An 11,184-nucleotide genomic window follows, 5' to 3' on the forward strand; every position below is an offset into this window, starting at 1 on the left:
CCCCCACTCACATACGGGCGCTCTGTGGCGCGATTACCGACCGTCCGTTTTTCTGTTTGTCCGATTTATCTCATTCTATCCATTTCAGTTTTTTATTTCTTTATTAATGTATGAATTTATTTTTCAGTTTCTTTATTTCTTCATTTTGATATTTCGCTGTTTCGCGATTTCATCGATTATAATTAGCCATACAAGTAAGGTTCGCGTTCATTGCACTTAAGGTAATATGCACCTCGAAAGTGAAAGACTTAAACTTTTGCTCAAACTTTCCTAAATGAACATTTCGACCATTCTCTTACCAAAGCAAGAATAAAAATCAGGGGTCACCGTGCAAACTTTGGTACCAAGAGACAAATAACTTGCGATTTCTCGATATTTGAAATTCAAAATGGCCGCCATCCCTGTGTTAACTCTATGGAAAAATAAAATTTTTGATTTTTGAAAACTAAAACGGTTAAATATTTTCTTTCGCCAAGAGCTTCAAATGAGCCCCCACAAGTGGTAGGTCAGAAGAAAATTGAAAAATTTCAAGGCCCGAATTTCTGTCCCCGAGGTGCGTTCTACACCTTAAAAAGAAAACCATAGTCTTGTCTGTAATAATGTCATACTTCCCTTGGACAATGATCTTGCCCTAGTGTGGATCTCGTACTTTATTGCAAGTATTGAACAAGGAAAATACGCGTTTGTTCCCTCATGTTTCCATCATTTTCATTATGACAAGACAATCACGGGAAAATCTAGTAATGCCTATCGCCATCGTCATATAGAAGGAATACACGAATCAAATGCGTGAGGCAAACTTTGTGTAGCACTGTTTATGATCATGATCGACAAAGTTATCGTATGAATAGTGTAAAAATTACAATATTGTGGTAACAGCGAAAACTACCGTACCATCGTGATTACACATTGCACTTAGAATTTTCATTGACATTAATTTTCTTGCTAATAGGTGCAGTGGGTGGATTGTGTTAAAATCACTTAAAAAATCATAGGATCATTGCGCGAACTGAATTGCCAGTTTTATCCAGATGTGAATAAATCTTATGTAACACGGTCAGAATTGCATCATCAATACTTCTATTTTGTTGATAGGCAAATTGCAAAGGATTAATAAAATTAATGACGAGTTTTTTTCAGATGTTGCAGAATGCGTTCACAAACTTTTGTGACAGCTGACGTAAATGCCACTGGACGTAGATCATTCATACAAGTAATGACATTCTTTTTAGGGACTGGGACGATACAAGACCTTCCAAACAGCAGGGATTTGTTGACATGAAAAATACATATTAAAGGAACATAAGCTGCATGTAACTTGTGGCAGGTTTTCAGTATTGTGCTTCTGTATATCAACTACCGTGTCTGACCCTAATCCATTTGTCATGCTGAAATTTCGAGTATTCTTTTTGTCAACACAGCTTTTAATGTGCGTAGTGATCATTGTTCTTATTGTTTACAAATGAATTCTAATCCGGACTTGAATACAATTTTCAACAATAACAATGGAGATTATACTCAATCATAGGTTGTGTTGATATGCTAAATACTTGGCATTAAATGACAGTTTAGGGATTCAATGCAGAAAGTGTAGGGAAACCACAAAACAAAAGTTCTATAGACTAGCCAAAAGATACAGCTTAAGGATTATGATGATGATTATGATTTAAGTATGCGTGGTGATACTACATCAAAACCGACTGCTTTGTTTGGGTTACTTTATTTAAAAGTAAACCCAACCAAAATATATTCTCCGTCCTACCTTTAATTGAAAGTATCTGGCATATCTCTCCATGAGAAGCGCTTAAAATGTGGTGGCATTTGTAACTAAGTGTCGTGAACTTAGGGCCTTCTTTCAAGAGAAAAATAGGTATTAAACCCCGAGTAGTTACATCGTTTGTACTGTTAATACAAAACACGTAGACTGCAATAGTGATCTTCATTTAGTTTAAAAATTCTACTGACGTAAGATTGTAATGAAGCTAATGCCGTTTACTGCAATACTGAAAATTAATGCCATCATTGAATCTCAAAAAAATCGTTAAAGTGAGCAATTTGTTCACCTCGCTACAACCCCCCCCCCCCCCCCCTTTCAGTGAGTGAAAAATATGGCTCCCCAACTTCATTGATTGCGCTATTGGTCAGACTCCCTAGCTAGGTTATACATTTCTTATCATCCACGTCGTATCACTACAAGTACAACCTCCGTGCGGATATTGGTTGACCCGCAAACGGCAAAGCGAATGCTACGGCCGTTCGGAATGAGCGAGTCGTGCTGTTCTATTTAAAGAACTATGCGAGAGAAATGTACAAGTAGGACATCGCTGTCTTGGTATCTACAATAAACGCGTGAAATTAATCTGAAGTCTACCTTTACACGAGAAAGGGCCATAAGCGCTCTCAGATTTAAGGTAAGCTCAATATGGCTCCATGGGCTCGATTTACTGATTTTACCTGCATTTCGACACCTTAGCCAGAGCGGCGGACACGATGGGCACGGTATACTGTATATATGCATTATTTATGTCGATGGATCAGATAGCCCACACGCAGCGTCTGGTGATGGAGAAATGACGAAACGCTTGTTTCCAGAACAGAAATTTTCCGTTATTACAGTGGCATTCCTTGAACCTAGTCCTACGTGTTTTGTATCTTAATTTACCGCTATTCATCCAATTTTACACGCCCGGGTTACACGGTCACTTTGGTAACATTTCGATAATTTGCATGACTGAGATATGATATGGTACATTAAAACGCCGGTATCGTGAAGAGGAACTTAAAGGGCATTTCAGTACGCACTTGGAATTTTTCCAACTAGAATGTCACATGATGTGTACTTGAATTCGCTTTGAGTAGGACGCAATATCATATTCCGTGACGGAGAATGTCAGTGATGCCAAACTACAGCGAGAAGCCATCGTAAGGGTAAATGTGACCTAATGTACACATGTTTCGAGCTAGAGTTGAAAGGAAGTTTATCGATCAGTCGGATTTGAGAGTGCTGCTTAACAGAAGGCATTTTAATTTGTAGTTATACTTGGGTGTTGAAAGTTCCATTAGAAAACACTTTTTATGTATTTTCCAGCAGTTTGTTCTGCTCAAAGTCTGTAAAATACATTATTATATATACATTATTAATTTGGCTGTGTGGGAATATCTGCTGCACGTGCCAGCAAGTCTTCTCTTTACAATCGAATTTTCATGACACGCCATAAATTCAAAGAGGGAAACCCAAAATAAATAAACGGCTGCTGTTGTTCCAATTTTCAGTAAGCTTACAGCCTGTGTATCTGTGTGTCTGATGTTGTTGTTGAAATCTGAATTTAAGTCTGGACTTATTAATTAATTAATTTTTCCACAATCAAATCGAATATATAAACAATCCATCCTTTGGCAAGATAGTACACTTTGTAATTCAGTATACTTTCTTGAGAAGAAGACTAACAAAAGCTATATCGCTATATTGAACAAAATGAATGAAAATGTTGTCAAAAAGTTACAACTTTATAAATTTTTGATAACACCGTCCGTATTGAATTGCGTAAAAGGACAATTTGTGTTATTGTCCTCTTAAATAAAGATTATAATCCCATCAACTTTACGGCCGACGGATATCGTACTTCAACCCACAAACTTCTAACCATGCAGTGGCTTGTACCTCCAGGTTCTACCGCAGCATCCACAGATTCATTGATTTGCAAATATCATTAGTTTGATGATAAAATGGTATTGGATTACATATTCGATTTTATAAACTTGCCTTTGTCAGAGACCTTTTTTCTGATGCTAAACGTACGGAACACGTATGATATGCAGCTTTTACAAAACGTTAGTTTTTCCATTAAAGTCAAACTCGATATGCGGAAATCACTATCACAGATTATTTAAAACTTCAGTTTGAACAGCAACTAGCAACTCCCACCGGATACAGAAGGGAAATACTCGCTAAGGATAGGGGGAGGCAGACAGACTGATTACGAAAAGACCATAAGTGGTTCACAGTTTGCCTGGTGCGTTCGTTCAATCGAGCAGTAATGAATATCGAGTGTACGTGTATTTGTACCTATTAGCTTCCCCGGCCTAAAACTGTCGACCAATTAACAATCGCGTCTTTGTGTCTGTCAATAACAGCCCTACATCATCTGATTCCGTGATTACAGGGCAGCCACCTGTAGGATAGGGCCGAAGAGTTTAAACCTTTTTTGAGACAGAGAGAGCAGGAAAGTATCAAAAGTGATGATCGATCACCTATCTAATTGTATACTTTAAAAATGTAACTAACAATGGGCTTCACAGTCCCTTAGGAATATATATTAGTCAGTAATTGAAGCAAAGAAACTCTTGCATCGGTTCATTTTCCAATCCAAGGCGAATAACATTCAAAGGTGATTTCTGGGACGCAATCATAATCGTAATCGTCGTACAACCGCGCTCATCAGCCGTCCCCGCTCTCAGAGAAGGTAGATTAGTATGCATAGCAGTCACCCCACCCCCGAAAACAATGAAGATGATGATGATGATGATGATGATGATGATGATGATGATGATGATGATGATGATGATGATGATGGCGGTTTTGATGGTGGTGGTGGTGGTGGTGGTAGTGATGATGACGATGATGATAATGATGATGATGATGATGATGATCTTGATCTCTTTTGTTCTTCTTGCTGCGGCGTCAGTTTCTAAACATGGATGTTGCCATAAACGATGAAGTCAGCATAGAGGAAACGTCGAACGATGACAGGGGGCTGGCACACGGGGATGCGATGATTGGCACCAAAAGAAGACGTGGATCAAGCATTTCAACACACGTTCCTGACGGTGGATGGGGTTGGTTTATTGCTCTCAGTGCTTTTCTGAATGTGGCTTTCTTTGACGGAACGTTTGCCGCAGTGAGCGTACTTCTCGTGGCATTGAAAGACTATTTCGAGGAGGGGGCCGGAAAAGTATCCTTGATTGCATCCTTGGGATTGTTTGTTTTCCTTTGCTCCAGTAAGTACAAATCTTTGTAAAAGAAATGTAATACCAGTAAATGACACCTTCTCTATGGTCTTTGACGCCATTTTGCTGTTATTTCTTCTTTCGTTTGATAAATTTGCTAAGCGTCAATTTTGATTAAGGGTGATGGCAGTAACATTTTAGAAGCTAGGATGAAAAGTTATGTACAATTGTAAAAGAAGTACAGCAACAGTATTCAGACTAACTTTTTGCTGTGGCTCGATTTTGTCATTATAGTTCAGATGAGGATTAATTAATGTGTGTGTGTGTGTGTGAGAGAGAGAGAGAGAGAGAGAGAGAGAGAGAGAGAGAGAGAGAGAGAGAGAGAGAGAGAGAGAGAGGGAGAGATAATTTATACGTAACGTAGATATATACGCTTTGTTAGCTTTACGTATCCCATGATTCCTTATGAAGACGTACATTTATTTTTCTTCATAGGTCCGATATCCTCTTCACTTGGCGAATACGCAGGAGAGAAAAGGGTTGCTACGATTGGCGCCCTCATGAGTTTTGCAGGTCTGTTCTTCAGTGGGTTCGTTACAGACCTATCGGTGCTGTATTTCACCCTAAGTTTCTTAACGAGTAAGTAATACTTCGAGTATGTAGATATGGCCATCATCGATGTATCAAAACATCAGTCATTACCTAACCATCGCATATAGGCTGAAGAAAGGTTAAAATTATAATACATTCTTTTCTTCGACCGGAGCAACAATCACCGATTAAGGGTAGGCTGAACTGTGGATTAATATAAATGTTCACGTTTAACATTAGACTTGGTATTTAGCTTCAAAAGCAGCCTGTACATATCTGAAATTCATCATTGTTACTAACTGGTAAATTTGGTCCGAACTAGAATTCAAATGTACGGGGGATTCAACGTACTCTGGGAATATATTAAAGACCCATGAGCTGCAACTCTGGGAAATTTGTCCAACCTCAAGGTACCTCCAATTTCCTCAGATATTCATTGCAATCTGAAATTGAACGATATAGTCATTAACTATGCCGCAACAACGTTTGCTTGTGGTAGAATAGGCAAGAAATTGAACAGATTATTGTTCATTTTAAATTTCTCATCATTTTAATGTAGAACATCTTGCCATGTTGTGTGAAAGACGGAGAATTTTTTCGTCAATTTGGAGTAAACCCCTTTCCCGTTCTTTCAGTGGGTTGCACCGTGTTGTATTTGTAAAGATTTAAATGTGCACATGCGCAATTTAGGCTGTTTATCATGTAGTTGTATGGAGGCGGCCATATTTGGATGCGGCACCCATTTATTATTTGTCTTACTGAAACCTCCCAATGCAGTCCCACTCAGTGGATAATTATACTATATAAATATCTCTGAGTAAGAATATTTTTATGAACTAATTTTAATCTAAATATGAAATCATAAAAATAATGCCAAAAGATTCAGCCTTTAAGAACTTGTGCAATTGACATGCGAACTAAAAAACTGTGGAAAACAAATCATGGTCGATGACACAGTCCCCACTTGTTAATGGGTACTTTGAGGTATAACAGTAAGGTAAAACACGGTTTTCATATTCTTATTTCCTTGAAAACTATTTGTCGTTTGTTTCAGATTTCGGTTTTTCGCTGTCTTTTTTACCGACGTTTGCCCTGCTTGGAAAGTACTTCCAAAAACGCCATGGGTTAGCCAATGGCCTAGCAACAGGCGGTTATGGACTTGGTGTGATGGGCTTGCCACCAATCTGTCAATTACTCATCCAGCGTTATGGTTGGCGAGGAGCCGTCATTATTCTCTCGGGCATGTCTGCAAACCTTTGTGTGGCAGCGGCGTTACTGCGCCCTCTAAATGTGAGAGAAAAATTGATCAAAGACAGTAGCCACAATACCCCTGATAGAGAACACCTTTGTCTGCGCTTCGTCCGTCTCTTCGGTTTTCACATCATCTGTTCACAGCCAAGCATCATCGGAATCATGCTAGCCATGACCTTCTTTGGCTCTTCAAACGGAACTTTCCTCACATTTTTCATGCAACGAGCTGATGATACTGGCATTGATAGAATGGACGCTTCGCTATTAATGACTGTATTCGGAGCTTCTTCATGCCTGATAAGACTGACACATGGCTGCTTCATCGACCTGAGAATAGTATCACCAGTCTGTGTTCTTATAGGCAGCATTTTCTCATGGGCTATACTTCTTCTAGTATTCGTCTTCGTTATGAACTACTGGGGAATCATGACACTGTGTGTGTTCTTGGGATTGACCAATGGTCTCTCTAATGCACTACCCTACGTTGTTTTCAAGGATGCAGTAGAAAGACAATTTATCGCTAACGCGTACGGATTGTTTCTTTTTTCTTATGGAATTGGAAACTTTATCGGAATATCAATATCAGGTAAATGAATTCGGTGCAAAGACCACCGAAAACTTGTATTATTTGAACGAATGGCGTCGATCTCAAATACGACAGATTCCAAGTCATCTGATTGCGCTTAGAATCCCACAACGAACATTCAATTACTGGAGAGTATCTATATGTTGTTAAAATAGTACAGAAGAACAAAATTTGGCGCTGGCCAGAATATCTGTAACAGTTGTCAAGCTATAAATACAGGATATAAGTTATCGTGTTTTAACGTAGGATTACGGTAAGTCAGTGAAAGTATCCCTGTCTGTATTTTTCGAATCTGCATCGATCGCGATCTGTTGCAGCTAAATATAACAGGAAAACATTAGAACATTACTTCTATTACTAAAATAAGAGTGACTTCTTATTTCTCGTGACTTCAAAATATAGAGGGACGTTGGGAACTTTTGGTAAGTATCTGAAAAACTACAGCCCTTTTCGTCAAAATATAGCGAAAACACTTTTGACACAGTATTGTCAACTTAATTTAATCACACGTAATGGGTGTAAAGTCGCGGCACTTAGGTTATGCTTGACAAATAGAGGAAAATCTACGGAAGGATCTTTGCACTATCGAGCTCCCTGTCTAAAGATGATGGACAATATGACTTGTGTAAAACACTGTTGAGTTTTCATGTGCGATTATTTTCATATTTTCATGCAGGAGCCCTTTATGACTCGACGGGAACCTCTGACGTCACAATTTACTCGGCTGCAATATGCGGTTTTATTTCTGCAGTAATCCTCACCATCACCAAGGTATTCGGAAAGATATCGCACAAACCTATCGTCTTTCATAATGCTGACAGACTGTCAGAAAACGATGACAATCATCAATTGTAATACGACGAAGACGCGCTTCGAGAGCAGAACTGCTTGACTTTTGTCGTATGAACTGTTGACCAGGCACGAATGTGAACAATGTCAGTCAACTCTGAAGTGACAGAACGTGGCCGTGTAAAATGAACATTTCTCTAGTAAAATCCACATGGTCAAAGTATGGAATAAAACAACAGTCGACATGAACAAACTAGGACAACTGAAGAACGCTATGTTTTTGAGTGATTGAATGAGTGGTTGTCCGGGGGTCCTTTTGATGGTCAAGAAGTCAACTCGTTATTTTGTACACTTAGTAACTTTATGCAAGTATTCTGAGTTTTCTTCAGAAAACAAAAATGTCAAAAAAGATCGACTTTGTCCCTTCGAAGATAAATGTTAAATTTGATTTCAGGGTGGGAAATCAAGGGAAGGGACGTTACGAAGACTCTTTATTTCATCTTACTGACTCGATTTCATGTCGAATATGGCACAGAACCTTCAAAAGATGGTGAACTCCCCCAAGACGACAAGGTTACCCTCGATTCTTTCAAAAACAAAGCTTATATGCAATACTTCCCATAATCACACACGGGAGCTAATATTGTCAGATTATGTGTCTTTGAGTGTATCTGCATGTGTGCTTGTGTCTACCTGTCTATCTGTTGGTTGAATTTGATTGGCCGCTTTGATTGAAATAAAATCTGATTTACGGATAAATGTAATTAATGGCGGGAAGTAATGATTTTCCGTACAGGTAGACTTAGAGCTAGTAATAAACTCTGACGTTTTACCAATACAGCTTAGTGTTGTTGCGCGTTTGCTTACCACAGTGTCTTAAGCTTTACATACTCTGGCGTCACGAGCGAACGAAGCATGCTGCTTATGCTGTCAATTGTTAAATGGAGGCTCTAGCCCTTTCCAATTGAATGTCCTTTTAAACTCTCTTGCACTATGATCAAACTATTTTTTCCCATGGTTCAGAAATGGGAGCTTTCAGTACATTGATGTATTAGAGAAAATTAATAGGACATGGTGTCCAAAATGTTTAAGCTTGTTAAACCATGCTTGCAATGAAGTTTTACATGGAGAATGAGGTCGTCTCTCTTTTTTTCTATATTCTAAAGCGTGATATACTGAAATTACCTTTTAGAAATGTCTCCAGACCGACCCCAAAGGCAAGCTTATAACATGCGTTTAACTCTTTGGGAATGTTCTCACCTTTAATGTTAGATATTGTACTTAATAACATAGCTTTCACTAGTTTATAAGGCTTATAATTGTAACTTTACAAAAAAAGTAACGACGTGTTATTCCTCTTCGCAAGAATGTTAACTTTTCCGAAGTTAAGACGACCAGCCGCAATGTCAAGGTTAGGCATACTAGTTCTCAGAGGGCCCTGGGCCAAGTTTAAGAAGCTTACACGCAGCAGTTTTCCAGATCAAGGCTGATGAAGAATTGAGTTAAAGAAGAAGAAGAGGAGGAGGAAGTAAGAAAACGCCAGTAAAACCAAAAGAGTCCCACGTTCATATGGCTAGAAAGACTCAGCATATATTCATGTAGCCTCACTGTTTCGTTTATGCAAACACATTTAACTCGACCCAAAAGAAACTCGGTCAAAGTGCCTTCTCTGCCAAAGTAAGATCAACCCCTATGCCAAAATTAGGCAAGATATTGCAGTTCTCACACTGATTAACTGACCCTAAACTTAATATATGTGTGTTACTTGTGTAGCTTCGATTATATGTTGCCGGGTTTGCACCATGTAACATGTAGCAAGTAAAAGGCATTGATTCAGCTGATGGGACTTATGTGGAACTCCGTCAATAGCTTGCACTTGCTCAAACCAAAGCATGTCCATCAGTTAATTCGGACCCTCGCAACCACTACACATTGGCTGGTATAAAAACCCAAGCAGCTGTAGATCCTGCAAAAGGAAAAAGAGTGGTTTTTATTCTATTTATCTTCTGAACATTTATGTTTGCCGATTGTATCTGAAATTGAAATTTGAAATTTTGGCAGGGTTCGTTTGAATTGAGCTACTCCATAAATAGCACGAGGAGAGTAGTCATATTTTGTAACTCATTTGTAGCCTGACAGATATTTTTAATTAAGAGACGTGCCTGATAAAGGTAGAGTTTTAAAAAGTCTGGTTGCTTATGTTTTAATGTTCTTCAATCAACATCAAACATAAATTTCCTACCAGTAAGTATAACCTATACACAAACGTTTTGTTTTACTGAGTGACTACTTTTTTCATCGATATTTTAACATGGTTGTTCTCAGTAGGATGACCATAATGTTACTTCAACTTTCTCTTGACCTCAATATTTGTTTTTATTTTTGCTATTTTGGTACGAGTGTATCTGAGATCGTTTTACATGTATCTGGGACAAGGAAGACGGCCTGTCTTTAGTGTTAAACAACCTGTCTTTGCGATTCTTGTTTGAGTTCTGAGTAGTTTGGACTCCATTAGCATAAAATTAGTGTTAATACAATATGAAGGTTATCTATTTCCCGATAGAAGCTGTTGTAATGCTGCTGTAATAAACGTGTAGATGATTGTATCACAGATGGTAGTGGCTATGGCCAAAAGTGATACTGATGTTTCTTTCATCCATGCATTCTTGTAAGTGTGATGGACAGAGTCTTCTTTAAATTGGTGTAAAACAGAATATTGGTGAGTTATAGTTTACTTTGTTGTGCTTCTGAAAGTATATGACTCCTAAACTTCCAAGATATGTTATGTCCACCGACATCTGAACACCGGAAGTGTTGCTGTCTAGCGGAGGAAACATTTTAGATACTGATCATTCTGATTGTACTTTTACTGATCAGGGAAGCATTGAACCAACCATTGGCGCCCAATTTGATACACTATTATCATATAAGTCAAGTTCCCCTACCATAACAACTCATTGTACTCTTCTTGAGACTATTTCAGTCACCGGGGCTAACTGGCTTTCCGTTTTGTTTGAGGT

At 38.5% G+C, this 11,184-nt stretch overlaps 1 protein-coding gene across 2 annotated transcripts; it reads left to right on the forward strand.

Moving 5' to 3' along the window:
- The first annotated feature begins 2,186 nt into the window (after window positions 1–2,186).
- LOC139134838 (monocarboxylate transporter 13-like) lies at window positions 2,187–8,926 on the forward strand. Of its 2 annotated transcripts, none has more exons than XM_070701898.1 (5): window positions 2,187–2,411; window positions 4,686–4,998; window positions 5,443–5,586; window positions 6,593–7,375; window positions 8,052–8,410. In XM_070701898.1, the coding sequence occupies exons 2-5, from the start codon at window positions 4,695–4,697 to the stop codon at window positions 8,228–8,230; spliced, it is 1,410 nt and encodes a 469-aa protein (XP_070557999.1). In that variant the 5' UTR covers window positions 2,187–2,411; window positions 4,686–4,694; the 3' UTR covers window positions 8,231–8,410. The 2 variants fall into 2 exon arrangements, 1 of the variants encoding a protein (XP_070557999.1); XR_011552890.1 differs by having other exon boundaries at window positions 2,208–2,411; window positions 6,593–7,628; window positions 8,052–8,926.
- Window positions 8,927–11,184: the final 2,258 nt, after the last annotated feature.

Source organism: Ptychodera flava, chromosome 6 (assembly GCF_041260155.1).
Source record: "Ptychodera flava strain L36383 chromosome 6, AS_Pfla_20210202, whole genome shotgun sequence".
NCBI lineage: Eukaryota > Metazoa > Hemichordata > Enteropneusta > Ptychoderidae > Ptychodera > Ptychodera flava.

Excerpts from the sequence above, each read along its gene's own strand:
- LOC139134838 (XM_070701898.1), top strand. The coding sequence starts at position 4,695 with ATGGATGTTGCCATAAACGATGAAGTCAGCATAGAGGAAACGTCGAAC. Across the intron at positions 5,587-6,592 it reads CACCCTAAGTTTCTTAACGA|ATTTCGGTTTTTCGCTGTCT; the intron begins GTAAGTAATACT and ends CGTTTGTTTCAG. Across the intron at positions 7,376-8,051 it reads TATCGGAATATCAATATCAG|GAGCCCTTTATGACTCGACG; the intron begins GTAAATGAATTC and ends ATTTTCATGCAG.